General features: G+C 35.7%; 2 protein-coding genes across 3 annotated transcripts; one reads left to right on the top strand and one right to left on the bottom strand.

Moving 5' to 3' along the window:
- Positions 1 to 3,199: 3,199 nt before the first annotated feature.
- Positions 3,200 to 8,568, bottom strand: LOC129266631 (uncharacterized). The gene is made up of 4 exons (XM_064103925.1): positions 8,190 to 8,568; positions 7,204 to 7,496; positions 6,519 to 6,570; positions 3,200 to 5,649 (listed from the first exon to the last, which is right to left on the bottom strand). Exons 2-4 carry the CDS (start codon positions 7,493 to 7,495, stop codon positions 5,376 to 5,378), a joined length of 618 nt encoding a protein of 205 aa, XP_063959995.1. The 5' UTR covers position 7,496; positions 8,190 to 8,568; the 3' UTR covers positions 3,200 to 5,375.
- On the top strand, positions 8,000 to 13,999 carry LOC129266542 (uncharacterized). 2 transcript variants are annotated; one of them, XM_064103923.1, is made up of 5 exons: positions 8,000 to 8,419; positions 8,861 to 9,014; positions 9,940 to 10,119; positions 11,651 to 11,708; positions 12,270 to 13,999. In XM_064103923.1, exons 2-5 carry the CDS (start codon positions 8,894 to 8,896, stop codon positions 12,556 to 12,558), a joined length of 648 nt encoding a protein of 215 aa, XP_063959993.1. In that variant the 5' UTR covers positions 8,000 to 8,419; positions 8,861 to 8,893; the 3' UTR covers positions 12,559 to 13,999. The 2 variants fall into 2 exon arrangements, with proteins under 2 accessions (XP_063959993.1, XP_063959994.1); XM_064103924.1 differs by having other exon boundaries at positions 8,009 to 8,419; positions 9,940 to 10,101.
- Positions 14,000 to 17,752: the final 3,753 nt, after the last annotated feature.

Raw genomic sequence — 17,752 nt, 5'->3', positions numbered from 1 at the left:
CATATTTTGGTGTATAACGTCACGTGACTAGCATAATATAGTTTCCTTGCCCAGATGCTTTCATTTTATAGGTAAATTCCAGTTTTGGGAACGATCTCAAAATGACTTATTTATTTATTTATTTATTTATTTTGTTTTATTTATTTTATACTGCAGGGTAGGCCTGTTCAGTTCTTAAAACTGCTTTACAAAGGCGCCCTGCAGTTTAAAATACATGTCAAGATAAATATGAACAACAACAACAAACAACATCAAAAATACAAAATACAAAATATCTAACATCAGAAACAATTAACACCAAAATATAGAGTGGGAAGTGACAATTTAAACATACATAGCATTGTAAATCAATTGAATATCATTTCGCTCTTTATCAATTCGTATGAAAGGCTTTGCATAATTTTTTAAAAACTAACAAGGAGGTACAAACTTGTAAATTTGAAGGAAGTGCATTAAATAATTTGGGTCCGACATATGCGAAAGATTTTCTTTTATGTTCAATTCTAGCTTTGGGAAGCTGAAGGGGGCATCGTAAAGAATACCGTGTCCTGTATTTCACGGGCCGTTTACATACTAAAGGTTTTAAATAATTTGGAACTAAATCATTCATTATTTTATATACAAGAACACAATACTGATATTTTATACGCTGATCTACTGATTGCCACTTCAGTGACTGCAACAAAGAAATTTGTGATGTATTATAATCTTTTTTCAAAAGCATTCTGGCATATTTATTTTGAAGTTTTTGTATCTTATCTAAATGTATTTTTGCACTGCTTCCCCAAGATGTAATACAGTAATCAATGTAAGGTAAAATCATAGAAAAGTACAGCTTCTTCATAATATCAAAGGACAGTAAGTGCTTAATCCGCCTTACACAACCTATTGCCCGAGATATTTTACAAACGATATTAGTAATATGTTCGCACCAAGTCAAGCCCGGATCGAGCATGACACCTAAGTATTTAATCTTTTTTACATTTTCTAATTGTATGTTCCTGAATTTCACTGACAAATGAGCACCCCTCAACTTTTTCTTTTGACCAAATACCATGGCTTTTGTTTTTTGCGGGTGTAAATGCATATTATTTAAGTCTAGCCATTTACTTATTGAATCAAAATCATCTTGCAAATACTTTTGTACCTCCTTAATTGATTCACCGTGATTAAAAATGGCGGTATCATCAGCATAAAGAGACATTTTAGAATGTACATGCAATTTCAAATTACACATGTCATTAATAAAAATACAAAATATCAATGGACCCAGTATAGATCCTTGTGGGACACCTGATTTTATCTTCAAAAATTCACTGCGACAGAATTTAATATAATGATCAGCAAAGTGTCTGTTTGTATGAATAAAAAATATGTGCCAAAGGATTCTGGAAGAAATTGTGTAATTGCTGAGAAATAAGCAAAATAAGCGCGGATTCGGTTACTTCCGTCAGGTCCTCATTCCAGCAATAATAATACACTGTCCCACGTGTGCCTATCTGTGTTGGCGATCTTCAGTGTGATCGTTTTTTTTTATCTAGATATTATGATTTCACAAAGTTCAGTTTATGTAACTGTACCAGATCTAGATCCACGATGATGTATCAATACTTTACCTTGGTTTTACAGACTTTCGCACGAAATCAGTGTTTTACTGCAACTACGTTCATTTAGCTTTAAACAATTATTACAGTCCAAACAGAATCGAATTTATGCATTTAACAATGTTCTTGTGGGATAAATCTAGGCTTACTGGTATTTATAACAAAGCTATAGTTTGAGAAAGTCAATACTTATATGTGTCCTGCTGATATAAGAAGTAGCAGTACCTGTCTCGGTTAAAGAAAGTATGTCATAAATACCTACTTGATATATTTAAGACCAGTTGTTAATTGCACCTGGGTGTGACATGTTTGGAGTGTGAATGTGTGGGGGTGTGTTTGTCTGTGTGAGTGTGTATATGGGTGCGTGTGGGTAATGTGTGTGTGTATTTGAGTTTTTTCAGACGTGTATTCATCAGATATGATTATCTAGGTCTGGGACCGACCTTTAACGTCACCATCCGAAAGACGTGACCAGGGCTCGAACCTCGAACCTCTGCATCAATTTGTAACTTCCCCGCAGCTTGGATTACAGGCGCACGCCACAACGCCCAGTGTGGGTAATGTTCCTGTTGTGATCTTTAAATAACTTGTAATTTTTTTTCTCATAGTTATTCCATGTTTTAGTAAAATGTCATATGCAGGGGCTACTGATTACGCGCTGTGCTGCTTTGGGGTCCCAAACCTGTCATTCTCAGTTCTTTATTCTGTAACCATTTATTTTGTTTGTACTTTGCTCTCCTTTTTGACTGGTTTGAATAAATTCAATTCAATTCAATTTATAGTAGTATCGACATGATCGAGTCGGGAATTGATTTGATTTGCAATCGGGTCTGAGTACATAGTATACACCAGCGCCGTCTGCTACGTAAACTAAATGGGAAATGTGACCAAAACTAATCATTATGTTTTATGCAAATTAGAACCCTTTCCCCTATTCTTATTTTTAGGGAACTTTTTTTTGGTGGTCTTCTATGGACCTTAAAGAATTGTTCGGCATTGGAATAAATTATGTTGCAATTTGTTCCAAGGAAAAACTTAAAATGACTGGACTATCAAATCGGTGTCCCGGTCAACACCAAAGTATGGGAGCCTCCTCTTCCTCCCTTCCCCTCTCCTTTTTCCCTTTTTTCTTTCTTTTTCTATTTTCCCCCTCCCATTCTTCCTCCCTCTCTCTCTCTTTTCTTTGCCTTTCCCCTCTTCCTCTCTCTCAATTGTTCTTTTTTTTTAATTTCTTCCTCTTCCTCTTTTTCCCCCATGCCCGGTTGTTAATCTGGTCAAGATAACGCTTTTCCAACCAATGTTCGAGATGGGATTTCTAAATTTTTGGAGTAGCATGAAATCTAGAGTTCTGATTGGCTGGATAAGGATTCAAAACAACATGCGCGGGAAATTTGATGAGATTGCCACATGGGATGTACTTGACCAATGAAAAGTATGATCTGGACCCGATAAAACCAATTATTGTTTTAAAATCTTACCTATACCATTTGAAATCAAAGATATTCAGCTTTTTTATGATAAAAAGACCATTTGGGCTCAAACAAAAAGAAAGTGTAAAAATTACAAATTTGGTCAGGCAAACAAAAAATCATTTTGTAGCACATTTTTTATCAAAGGTTTCACCTTTAATTCAAAACCTATATTACAAATAATCTTTAAATAAATTCAAACAAATGACCTTAAAGAATGATTGATTTCCTTTACAATAATACCAAATTCATAAAAATTGTAGTATATTTCGGGTAGTCTACAGGCACAGACCCTGATTGAAACTTTGATCAGCAAGTGTGTCTCCACGCAAGACTAGCACAAACAGAAACGAGAGGGCCTTCAGAACACAAGCCATAAGTAGGCTGCACATTCAGACCCTTAACTTAAGTGAAGGGTTTGCCTAACAGACTATATTTCGGGCAGCAATGACTGAATTAAAAGATGTCTTTTAGTCCACATCAAGCTCATTATATATGCAAAACCTCTCTCGTCTTGGATATCACTTGATGAAATAAGCCACTTTTCGGACCTGCCTGCTGACTGAACCAACTTGAAAATTGTATTAAAATGTCACCCACCTTGAAAAGTTTTGAATCCAATCTGAAATCCACTATGATATCAGCAGATCGGGTGTAAATTAATTCCAAGGATAAAGGAAAATATACATGTATTAACCTCTTGATTGTGTTATTTTGCCAAGGAAATTGGAATTGAAATGAATGTACAGTGCGAGTCGGAAAAAAAATGTTACACTTTTTGAATTAAGTATTTTTTTAAAATAAAATATGGGATTAAGAGAGAATTTGTAGCATGTATGGATAGAGTAAAAATTCATTTGTCACTTGGTAAAAATCGCCGGGAAGGGAAAGAAGGGGGAAGAGCTCGTGGAATCGTTCGCTCTCGCTTGTTTCTCATAGGTTTGCGTGCAAATCTCTGTGAACCGTTGGCAATGTGCAGCGCTCTCGCTGTTATCGATTCACTGTGGTGACCTCATTTTATTACATGTTTGCGTAATGACGATTTCGCGTAATTTTACTACACTGGTTTATAATCACCTGACTTGGCGCAAATGGGTTTTGACACTTAAAAAAAAAAGGCTGTTGTGCCCTTAACCATCACAACAACATTAAAACAAATTTTACCAAGTGACAAAGGAATATTTACTTTATCCATACATGCTAAAAATTTTCTCTGAATCCCACATTTTCTTTTAAAAAACCTTAATTTTAAAAGTTTAACATTTTTTTGACTTGCATTGTATTTAAGAATCATTCCCTCCTCTTTTCTTACCATGATTGCTGAAAATTTATATAAAAATTCAAACAGATTCGTAGAAAGAGTATAAAATGAAAATCCCATCATATTAAACAAGGTATCAGTTGTGGTGTGGGTAGCTGACTTCTCTAAATCCTGTAAATAATCTAGCATTTTGTTGTTGTAGTTGTTTTTCAGTAACCATGCCGCTTCAAAGACAAATAGTTACACTTTTTTATACATCAAACGTAGGCTGGGACAGCAGTTTCGTGAGGGTTGTTATCATGTTAGTCCCTGAAGAGCTGATCTAGTACGTGACAGTTAGACGACATGCTCCTTCGACTATTTGGTCTGTGCTTGATTCCATAGGCATATATGCTGCAGCGTGATGTTTGTGTTGGAATAGGTTTATGATACAGTCGGGTAGATATGATCAAAATTATTGTATGACCGTCAAGCTTGGTATGTATGCGATTTTTTTCATGGAAGTTGTAGTATGGGGTGTCTCCTTCAATAATCCAGCGGATGCTTCCTCGGCACCCTTGGGCATTTTTTTTTTGACGTCTGAGGCCAAGCCCCCTTTTAACATGAATGTCAAATATGACTTTCATATTTTACGGTATAAACATATCATGTTTTGTATCAAATTATAGCTAAATGAAAAATAAAATGCAAATAAATAGATTGCATTTAGATTTGTAATGCAGTTTGACATGAATGACCTTAAATGACTTTTATCTGACGCATGCGTGATTCAAATCCCCAGTGATCCATTTATTTGCATTTAGTTTTTCTTTAGCTTTTATTTAATACTAAACATGTTATGTTTATTCCGTAAAAATGTTGAAGTCATATTTAAGTGACAAAAGTGGGGGTGGCTTATGACGTCAATAAAAAAAATGCCCAAGGGTGCCCAGGTGGCATCCGTCGGACTCTTGAAGTAGACACCCTATACTACAACTTTCAGCCCCCACAAACGAAAAAATGCATAAATATGTTAGGGTTCTACCGGGGAATTGATCGGGTTTATGCGTCTTTATATGTATATGCTAAGCGTGCACATTCTGCCTCGTTAAGAGCGGCCTCTAAAGCTATCCGTAAACCACCTGTGTTCCTTTTCCATTGGTTCAATATGTCTAAGGTTGCTTCCTTTATGTCGTTCAGATGTTTCCGTTTGATGTTTTCATACTCGGCATACGAGAAGCCTAGTGCACTGGCGAACGGAGAATAAAAGTCACTTAACAGATTCCTGGCGATGTACATGATCTGACTTTCGGTCACATATATGCTAGGGCCTTCCCTGAAAAAAAAAAAATCAAAAAATGAGAACGTAAAACTAAACACTTTAAATACAAAAAAAAAACTAATCCGGTCCCTAATTGCACTCCTCTCAAAGTGAGACGAGGGACTAGTCATTTCGGAGTGACCGATTTTAATATTTTGAGAGTGGATTATAGCTTCTTCTGGAGTGAACAGTGAGTATTTTTTGACATTTTCTTACTCTGAAATGAGTGGAATTAGGGACTAGATTCGCTCTTCTGCATATAGAGTGTATAATAATTAAGTATATCGTAGCAGACTTATATTGAAGAGAGAAGCTGGTTAAGATAAACGTAAACCTATAGAAAGTTGTTTTAAAATTAACATGGTTTAAAAATAGCAATGGTTTAAGAATAACATGGCTGGGTTATAGAGACAAAATATTCCTAAGCCAACTGATCGAATTTTCGTTTATTTTTTTTTCAACACTAAAGGTTGTTAGAAACATGTTTGAAAATGCGCAGACTTTAATTCGCAGACCAAAATGGAATTTGGTATTACTACTGGTCATCGGAGAAGCGTCTCTAATGGGTCGAGAAATGAACGTGATAATCATAAGGTTAATCATATCATCTCCGTTATCATTCGTGATGTCGTTCTCATCAGCAAAATCGTCCTCATCATTTGAACAGTGTTTATCTTTTATCATTGTCCCCTCGTCTCCTTTTCGAGCTTTCTTCTGACATTCCCGTTCTTCTTTGCTCCCTTCTTTCACCTATGCATTAAGCATCTTTTATTCATTTTATCGATGTCATTTATAAGGATGCATTCTTTCAGGAAAAATATACGAAGTACTTTAAGAGCTTCAGAAATATTCAGGACTTCTTATTGTTCTGAAATGCAACTTACTGTGTTTGTCCCGGTGGGGCAGACTGGGAATTTCGAGGTGCCCAGAGGCCAGCTGAAATTAATAATGAAAATGTGAGGAAATAACTACTCAAAAGTATAGGTGGTGTTGGGTTGTCAATTCTTCACAGATTTGACTTAAATAGGCTACATATCTTTATGGCAGGACCATTAACACTTTATACCTTTCATTGCGGACATAACAAACAATTGATTTATGACGTCATGTGCGAACAGCATCCCTGCATGTAGTAAAAATGGTAAAGATCTATGAAATGTTAATAAAACAGAAAGCTTTTAATAGTTCCTTTAATCTATCTACAGACAATATACTTCACACCATCCCCTGAAAGAATAAAATGTTTAGTAATAATTTTTTTTCCGATATATATTACATACCATAATGGGGAAGCTGCTAGTTTTTGACGTCACACGTCATAAACTTCAAATTGTGATAACTTTTACACCAATCTTTGATGGATTTTTTTTTCTAAAACCCTTACCAATATTTTTTTTTTTTCATTTTCTTATATTTCACTAAATATTTTCAAGAAAGACCTCGCAGCTGTTTATTGACATTTGGTTTTCATTTCAATATATTTACTTTTTTATTTACCATGCATCGCAAAGCAAATCTGAATCTCACTGAGTGACATTCCATGAAAAGTTGAAAATATCAATCACTTACCTTGGGGTAAATGATCATCCGCCGTCGCCTGCAAGTTTGCCTTTATTAGAGCCGCCCTTAGCTCTCCAAACTGCTGCGTTCTGCTTACTTTAAGATTCCAATCCCGGAGCATCTGAAGTGTACCCCTGCTCGTAACGTTACCAAACCGGAAGTTGGATTTGATGTAGTTTTCAATGGGGCCTTTACGGAAACCAAGGGCTTTTCCTAACCTTTCAATATGGTCTTCGTTGGTTATGTCTTCTGCGATCAGTTTGAGGACCTCGTCAAAGTCTGGTTCTGAGTGTGACGCCATTCTACGGTATATGACATAAAAACAACGGGATTTTAAATTCAACGATTTTGATAAAAACAGATAAACTAGAACATGTAAACAACTTTAATTCAACGTCTCACAAATCTTTCTTTAAAAAAAGCAATATCTTGATCATTAACAAAACTTAATTAACATAAAGAGGGCTGATGTCATTCTCTGATAAATATTTCATCGTGATTTATCAATTAGAGGGGTTACGGAGGTCAATTCGCCTCATATATTAATCAGGACAAATCAAACTGTATACTACATTATCAAACGCATATAATACCCCTGATTAAGAGTATGCGATGATATCAACAACGTTTGATTATCTGTATGTATAGTGTGGCAACCGCGCACTCGCAATTGTTAAGAAGCAGAGAGCAAAGTCCACTTCCGTTTTGTGTATCACCTATCATTGGGAGGTCTGCTGTCGCCAACGTACATGTACATCCCTTTTACCAAACCCACAATACTCAATTATTTCTATAACCACTCTACCTCTTCAATGAAATTAATACGAGAGTATCATGTACAAAGACAACGTTAAACTCCTCCATGCTAAATGCATGATACAACCATGGCAACTGTACAGAAGTAGGGTAGAATGTTGTTGGAAATAATACACACGAGTGTATAATATGCCTATGGAATAAGTATTAATACATAAATCGGTGGCAAAGGTACTCACCTAACTTCGTCCTAACCTGCAACGAATTAGCACATATAGCACTATCTTTTTGTAATGAGAGTTGGAGATTCACTATATGACCCGGATATATAACGGCGTATTCTCTCTATACATGCTCTACTTGTATTTGTATTTTTGAAATGCCGATATAATACCGGGCTCTGAATTGTGAAGCTGTATCGTCTGCGTTGAGTAACCACTAGTCTACAGAGAGTGAATTTCTTTGGCAGGTACGTAACTGCTTCTATTATCAATAATACTTGGGGTTAGGGTAATCACATTGCATGTTATTACGCGTTATGCCAGATCGAAAATATACACCGAAAACGTAAAGAAGGGCTGGTGTCGGCAATCCGTGAGTCATGTAGCCATTGAAATAGATGTCAGCCTAATTGATTGCAAGCTTGGGTAAAGTTGAAATGATTTTATTTTGTGCCACATTTTTTATTCCACTTGTTAAATATCTATCTGGGTCAGCAATATTTCAGTGGAAATTTTACCCACGGTCCTTTCTGTTCTCTCTCCCTCCCTTGACCCCACTCTCCCTATATGCCCTTACCTGCTATTGTTCAATTTTGTCAATTGATACACATTACACTGTTAATGACATACAGTATGTGACGAAAGACACCAATTTTTAATTGTTTCGTCTACTCCCTTTAATGTTGCAGCGTAGTAATCTGCTTGAGAAAACATAACACGTAATGGACGGGATTTCAGACAAGAAACTCCTGAACATTGGTAATTCGATAGGGAACAACGACAAGCTCTTGGCTCTGGCACTTGAACTTGGCTTCACATATGCAGAATATAAGAATTATAAAGGTAGTGTACTTTATAACACTCAGTGGTTCAGAATGGGAAACAAACGCTATTCTAAGAGTAATTAAGGAACAATTATTTCACGAATCGATATTGAACTGACAATGCTGCACGAATCCATGACGATGAGTGCAATATTGGCCCTTACCTTTGATACTTCTGGTGTTTAAAGAAATTAAATCATCCAATATAATTACTTTAATCTACACCCATCCGACCCCCCCCCCGAAAAAAATAGAAACAATCACGTCACCTACCACGATCAATGTTGCCCATATAAATGCGACTTACATGTGGCTTAAATTAGGCATTTTCGTTTTAACAACAGAACAATTTTTAATATATATATATATATATAATTTTGTGAAAGAAATGGATGAAGAGAATAATTGTACCATTGTTCTCTTCATCCATTTCTTTCACAAAATATTTAAACAAAAGAGTTGCCAAAGCTGTTGTACATGTATAATTTCACACCCACACACACACACACACACACACACACACATATATATATATATATATATATTATACAAATATATCAGGCTTTGAGAAAGGAAATGGTTGATTTGGAGAAACTGCCTTTTATCACTTAACCGACTTCTGACCAATCATTTATCAAGATTGTTAGTATGCGGAATATAAATAATTATTTTTAGTATGCAGCAAAATTAACATTAGTATCTTAAGTACTATTGTGTTACAAATAGCATTGCATTATACCGGTTCTATAATTCTCGTTTCATCCCCTTCTCTGAAATAGTGAAATACTATCCATATCTTTATTAATACCATTTAAACTTATACATGTGTAATCAAGATTACTAGTACCGTCATCATCATTACCATCATTGCCGATTTCATCTTTATCATGGCTGAATGGTCGAATGGTACGACTTAATGTTTTTTCATTTCCATGTGTTTTAAGCGACCAATCAGGGAGCGGGTGACGTCACCTCGGCGGGCACTATCTCGATGCTGTTTTGCTGGCGGGAGAAGATGAAGAGGGAAGAGCAAGTGAGGGTTCTGTCATGCGCACTAGAGAAGGTTGGCTTGGTGGAAGTAGCGGAGGAACATCTGAAGGAGAGAGGTATGCGACTTACACCAGGTGATGTTTTACAAAGAGTAAAGTGTGACTTCGAGTCGCACTTGAATATCCAGGTGCATTGTGAATGTATTAAAGGCATCACTGCATTGGTAAAATCATGGACATAGGTCCATGGTCAAATGAAGCTGCAAAAATCCTGCAAGGACGCGCGCAGCTCTGTATTAATCCATGAGATTGCGCGTCAAATTATCATGTGCGTGTCAGCATTAAGCATGACTTTAAATCATACAAAACTTTTTTTGTGAAACACCCCCAGGTGGGTGTTTCATGAAGCTGTCCGTAAGTTACGACGACTTAACGAACGACCGGTGATCATTTATTGTGTTAAATGATATACACCAAATGTTCAATGATGTTGACTTGGCTCCTAAGAAAGGGTCAGCAGTCGTTCGTTAAGTCGCTCGTAAAATAAGGAGAGCTTTGTGACGCACCTACTCGTAGTGTCGATAGGTGTACATAGAAGACCACACAAGTCAATCATCCGGTGTAATTTTGTTCGCTGCCAGTTCACCTATTCGGGTGTTATATTCACACTCATAGGCCCGCATTCACAACCAAAGTTTAAATCAAACCCGGGTTTACAGTTTTGGTTTAACTATGGAGAGCCAATTTAGGCACAAAGCCCTAACAGTACACATCCAATTTATTAACTCATTTCACACTCAAATTGTCTATAATTGTTTGTGAATTATATCTTAGGCATTTTCCTCCATTATGAAAGCAAAAGGAAACAAAATAGTAAACATAAAAAATATATAAACATATTGTTTTGGGGCACCTCAAAATGTTAGAACAGAGTTTGACCGTGATCTAAGTTAAACCCGACCTCAGAATAGGATGCAATTCTAACACACCAGGGTGTGGTCTTCACGGGATACTAACTGGCGTCAGTTTTAACACCCTACTTTGTAGGTGATGAAGCCGAAACAATTTTGATGAAAACATGTAGAAAGTGAAATATCTGAGGGCAATGGGAATAAGCATCGGCTTCAACTGTGAAGGGGCGCAAAAAAGGAAAATAAATGGAGGAAAAAGTGGGGATAACTTATAAATTGATACAAAGTTTGACCTGCTAATATACACCAACAAGCGCCAACATAATCCTGTCTTGTAATTAGGGAAGTGGGCACTTCTTACAGGAAGGGGTGCAATCTAAATGGTGTGTTCGAGAGGAGAAAGCAGGCGAAAAACAGAACGGTGAAAGCATGAAAGTAAATATGACCAGAAAAAAAAAGAAGAGGTAGGTGGTTTTCAACACGTGAGATCACTATTAAAGATTGTATACATTTGAAATGACCAATTTGGCAAATTTGAGTGAATTGTGACATAAGGTAATGGAAATTTTCCCTTAATTATCAAATATTCACTACATTCATATCGATATACATTACCCTGGGAAATTAACAATGTTGGTTTGCAGTATGAAGATGGAGTTTGAAGATAGTAAAACAAATCCAATTTAATAATTTGCTCTTTTTATACAATGGATTATTTTCAACAGCGACATTTAATCAATGTTTTTATCTTGCAGCTGAAGTGCAACCACTGGCACGCAACGATATTACGGACCGTGCGATACATGTTAAAAGGTATATGCAGATGATCCAATATTTAGATATTTATTCTCGTTTATACACCATACATGTACACCATAAAAAAAATATCCAAAAATTTTCAGGAAATTTTGTTATGGGTCTGTCAGAATCATAATCATAGGAGTTACATCACCTGATATTATGACTTAAAATCATTGACAAGATATCTGAACAGGGTTTCTATGACGAAGATGGTGAAACATCCCTGGACACCATTGTTTGAAACAATTTACTCAAATACAAAGCGGTTTACTTTCCACTGAGTATTAAATATGGAACTTATTAATTCATGTGTTATGAACTGGATAAATTAGCCAAAAAATATGCAGTTTCTCTGCAATCATGGACTCTGGGAAAACGACATTATGTTTGCCATTGTCAACTCCGAAACTTAGGACAAAATTTATGTACCGGTTCACAATTTTTTTTTTCGGCAGAGACCTCTCAGCTGTTCTTTGACAGTTGACGGGCATTTTCAATATATACTCGGAAATATTTTGGATACAAATGCGTTAACTTCTAAATCAAAACATTTACTTTCATCTTTGGCCACAGGAACTGCGGGATAAGAATCAACGAGAACGTTTCCGAGGTGCAGCTTCTTCAGATCTCTCGCGAATTCCCAAATGAAATATTCGGCTCCTTCTGCTTGAGTTTGGGCGTCGGTTCAAACCAGTCCAGCAACATCCTAACAAAACATTGCAAGGATTATCACAAAGCAATGATGGAAATTCTAATGATGTGGAAGAATAGGACTTGCGGCCCATGTGAGGAGCTAGAGAGTGCATTGGAGTCATCGGGAGCAGCAGATCTGATAGGCAGCATACTTTATAAACCCAAATGATAATATTTCTTGGATTCTCGGTCGACATTGTAAGTTGGTGCATCAGGCGAAGGGAAGACTTTTGACGCTTGAAATCGGGAACTAACTCGATTATGTTATAAGGCGTGGGTAATTTCATTCTTTTTATAAGGGGGCTATTTGTCCGAAAAAATGGACAAGCTCGAAAATAAAGAAAGAATATCTATATCAAAGATCATGTGTCACACAACTACTTAACATCACTAATGACTATATAGCTTTCTTCCCCTGAAAGTATCGCTCACTCCTAAATTTTTGCCCGCGACAAACATAATCGCTCCTGTGCCACATTAATTTCAAGGTGCAACCTTAAGAGGGTTTTGCATGGACTATGATAATTGTTTCTGACTTTTTGGAGAGACTTTTGGCTATTGGTGATAGTGGTATATTTCTCTTCTAGGCAGAGATTGCAAAGCCCACTCTTTCTTAGGTTAGTATTGGACAACTTTTTTTATTCACTATGTTAAATCGAATTTGGTGGTTGCTTCCTTCAGTTTCCATATATACTTGGAAAGTTGAGTTTCATTTTTTTGTTCATATTTCATTGATTTGTTGTAGTTCCTGTATCTGAAATAATATCAAAGTCAGAAATAATATCGAAATGCTGTCACGGACGCTGATCAAGACCCCTCAGATAACCAATCAGGTGTGGCGACCCATTGCAGCACGCAGACACAACCAAATCGTTAATCATCATTCTGCCTGAAGACCGCCGAGAGCGTGAAACCGACGGAAGAAGAACGAGCTGACTAAAAGGTTAATTGTAAAAAAATATTTATATATTGGCGAAGGTTTGAGAAAATCCATTGAAGAAAAGAAGTAATTGGAATTTTGATTATTTGATATGTGACGTCATATGCGAGCAGCTTTTCTAAATATCGTGTGTTAAAAACAAAATCAGTGAAATGCAATTTTCTTAGAATATTGAAAATGTTTTTTGTTTATTTTACTGTACCTTCAGTATATCAATAAATAAATAATTTCATACTCGTCTTCTGAAAGGAAAATAAAAATAAGTCATCACGAACCATTAGAAAAAATAAATATGCGCATTCTACATTACATAACATATGGGGCAGCTGCCCGTTTATGACGTCACAAATCCAAAACTGCAAATTCTAATTAATTTCTTAATCTCAAATATATATCCAAGAAAAATTTAGTTCCATAATTATTGATGTCATTCAATCATTAAGCTAAAAAATAGATTTACTGTTCGGTACTTGATATGTATTTTCCTACTTTGTATTGATATTGTAAACTGACCATTCAGCCCTGCTGCTGGTCAATTTATGTGCATATACCAACAAATGAATAAAAAAAATGATACATTATATATGTTTATGTACAACATTTGTGGAACAGACCTAAATCAAAGAATGATTGAAGAAAAGATTTAAACATTAAACTTGAATTCAACTTTATATAACTTGTTTGTATATCCCTTATATGGTGTATCGAGTAGCAGTAAATAAATAAGTAAAATAGGCACTTCACGTGACAACTATCCATAGAGAAAATATCAGAAAAATATGAACAAATGAGCAAAAAAAATGTTCCCAAATGTATGTTATGCATGTGAATATACTAGCGTGCATATATCTGTATGTAGATGTTCTTGTGTATAAGTTCATTCATTTCTATCACACTGACTACACACGGCAAGGAACTGATTTGTCATAGCCTTCATATTAGTACAGTGAATACCCCACGATTTGTCTTAGCATACATACGGGAATATTTAATTTGTTCGAACATACATGTACATAATTAAAATATGGAATCAATCTTACATGTAGTTTCATAAATATTACATGGCTTGTCTTAGCATTCATATAAAAAAATATATCATCAATCTTACTTTGATAAATGGAATATTACTTGTACTACAGTGCGACCACCAAAAAACTATACACTTTTGAAATGACTGCCAAATAGAAAATATATCACTTTGGGGGAAAGCACTTACATATATGGAAGCCAATAAGGTCAACTTTCAAATGACACCAACAAGTTGGAAAACTATTCTTGCTTGAGCGAGTACTGCCCACTGAAACAAAGGGAATGAAAACTAGGGGGGGGGGGCATAAATTAGCCTTCCAATTTCGTTCAGTTTTTGAGATGCAAGTCCCTTGGAACTTGCAAAGCTGAGTGTGTTTTGATAAATCAATGATCAAGCATTATTAATTTAGGTTTTTAGAGTAAATTTCGAGAATTATTAAATTAAAATTTAATGCATGAGTGAACATGAAATACAATTGTTCACTTTTTCAAGTGGATCTCAGCAATGTGTTCATGAAAGTCAGAATAGGGATAGGACTTAGGTGGGGGAAGTAGGTTGACGGGATATGGGTCAACAGAACGCTTAACCCCCCCCCCCCCCCTCTCTCTCTCTCTCTCCCTACCCCTTCACCCCTCCTGAGAGACTAGCTTTTGCTAGGGTGAGCAGGAATTAGCCTTCCATTTTTGTTTTAGTTGAGTCCTTTGGAACATACAAAGTTAAGGGTGTTATGCTAAATTATTGATGAATTGAGATCAGTTTTGGTTCTTAAGCAAATTTCATGAGTTACTAAATTGAAATGTAATGCATGAGTAAACAGGAATTGTAATTTTAGTGTAGTTTTTTTAGTTAATTATGTGGATCTTAGCAAGTGTGCTTGTGAGAGTCAGATTAATGTGATGGTACCTGTTACATGCAAGGGGGTGAGATAGGGTAAGACTGTGTTAAAGGGCTTCTTTGTGTTCTCTTGCAAATTACATGCTATGTATACTCTCCCCCGCCATCCACCCCCTTTCTTTCTCCTGGGTGGTATTTAAAACTTAAATACCAAGTGAATTATGGTTAATGGATCTTTTTTCCATTGAATGATTTTGAAGAACTTGACTAATTATGATGATTTATGAAATTATTTATTGAAAAAGCTGAATGTTTGATTAATAATTTATTGAAAACAGTTGAATATTATTTTGATTGATCACATTGATTGAGTTGATTTTCTAACAGATTGTTGATTGAACGATTGATAGGTAAAAGATGATGACCCAATTTTATTATCAAATTGACAGTCCGCTCTGCACTTAATGCGTACATGTAATATCGATCAGTCTCAATCTCAACAGGAGGGGGAGGGACGGACCTGTAGGAGAGAGGCTAAACGTTCTGTTGACCCCTTTCCCATCAGCTTACTTCACCCACTGAAGTCGTTTCTTACCCCTATTCTCCTGAGTCCAATGAACACACTGCTGAGACCCACATTGTAAAGTTGAAATGCTGCCCTAAAGTTTGCAATTCACGCTCACTCATGCATGGAATTTCAATTTGATAATTCATGAAATTTGCTCTACATGTAACAATTAAAATTGATAATGATTGACCACTAATTCATCACAGCACCCTCAAGTTTGAAAGTTCCAAGGGACTCGCCTCTCACAAACTGAAAGAAACCGAAAGGCCAATTCCTGCCCACCATAGTTTCCATACCCTTTGTTTAAGTGGGTAGTACTCACTTAAGCATGAATAGTTTTCCAACATTTTGGTGTCATTTGAAAGATGACTTTATTGGCTTTCCATATATATAAGTTTTTCTCCCCAAACTGATATACCTCTTATTTGGCAGCCATTTCAAAAGTGTATAGTTTTTTGGGGGACGCACTGTAGTATGCTGTCCAAACATTGAATTAATCTTAGTTTGATAAATGGCACATGTTTTTTTCCTAGCATTCTTTAAAACAAAAGATTTCACCCAGTACATTGCTTAAAATCTCATCAGGTGCACTTATATGCCAAAACGGGCATTTTGGTGCAAACGGATATTTTCACCATGAGATTATCATCAGTGTAAAGAAGATGTGTGTTTTGTAGTAATTAAGTTGAGCACAGTTATTTGAATTGATATCTGATTGATAAGATATATATTTAGGTTTTATTTTTCGCGAGCAAGCGGTTCGGAAAAAAAATTAAATCTGAAGTTGTTAAAATCGCTTATTTATCAATTATGGTCCAATTACTGTTAAAAGGACATCCCTGTGAGATGTTGCGAGCGAATCACGAGCTTAAACTTTTTAGTCCAGGATAGGCCCCATAGAAAATTGACCAAACCTTTTTTTTTTTATATATACAATATTTTTTGATGGTGTCTTGTCAATTCGAAGGTGCTGATTACGAATCTGGATGATGCCACTCGTGTAACCTTGAGCATTTTCCGCAAATTGGCAAAATCCAATATGGCCGCCAAAATATGCAAATTACCCATGAAAATCATAAAATTGTCCGCACATTGGCTGTGAAATGCATGAAATTGCGTGGCAGGAGTAAAATACTGTCTGAAAAAATAATTTTTAACAAAATATTTATTTTCCTGATATTCAAAATGGCCACCATATGCCATTGTATACCCTATTATGTACAATATGAATAGGGAAAACTAATTTTCACAAAAATGAGCACTAAACTGCAAAAAAAACGCGATGTATGAACGAAGTAATATATGCAAATCATCATTACTAACGAGATATATCATTTATAATGTCATATATGGGAACATTGCTGTATTTTGATATCTAAACTAGCCGCCACTGGCCCAAACAGTATTGCGTAAGGGCCAAAAAATTCACAAGAGTGATCACTAAAATGCTTATTATGAAGATTAAACAGGTGGAATACTGACTATAAACATAATTATTAATGAAATGTATTATTAATATGCCATGTATGTGATGAATGTTGTATTTTGATATTAAAAATGGCTGCCAAAGGCCCTAAAAGTATTATGCACAATGAGAAATGGGAGAAAAGAAATCACAATAGTGAGCGCTAAAATACATATATATGTGATAAATTAATTGGATACTGTCTAAAAACGTATTTTCTAACGAAATATATCATTCAGGTTTCATATTTGTGTTAATTACTGTATTTCGACTTTCAAAATGGCCGCCATCGACATTAAATGTATTATGTACAATGCAAAGTTGGAAACCAATATTCACAGAAGTGAGCACCATAAATGCACGTAATAGTGATCTATGAGTAAAATATTGTCTGAAAGCATAATTTCCATTAAGATATATCATTTATCCTGCCAGTTAGGTGATAAATACGGTTATTTTAAAGTCAAAATGGCCGCTACAGTCCCTTACGGTATTATGCACAATATGAATGGGAACAAATCATTTC

Source organism: Lytechinus pictus, chromosome 8 (assembly GCF_037042905.1).
Source record: "Lytechinus pictus isolate F3 Inbred chromosome 8, Lp3.0, whole genome shotgun sequence".
Taxonomy (NCBI): Eukaryota; Metazoa; Echinodermata; class Echinoidea; order Temnopleuroida; family Toxopneustidae; genus Lytechinus; species Lytechinus pictus.
This window is presented reverse-complemented; position numbering and strand designations above follow the sequence as displayed.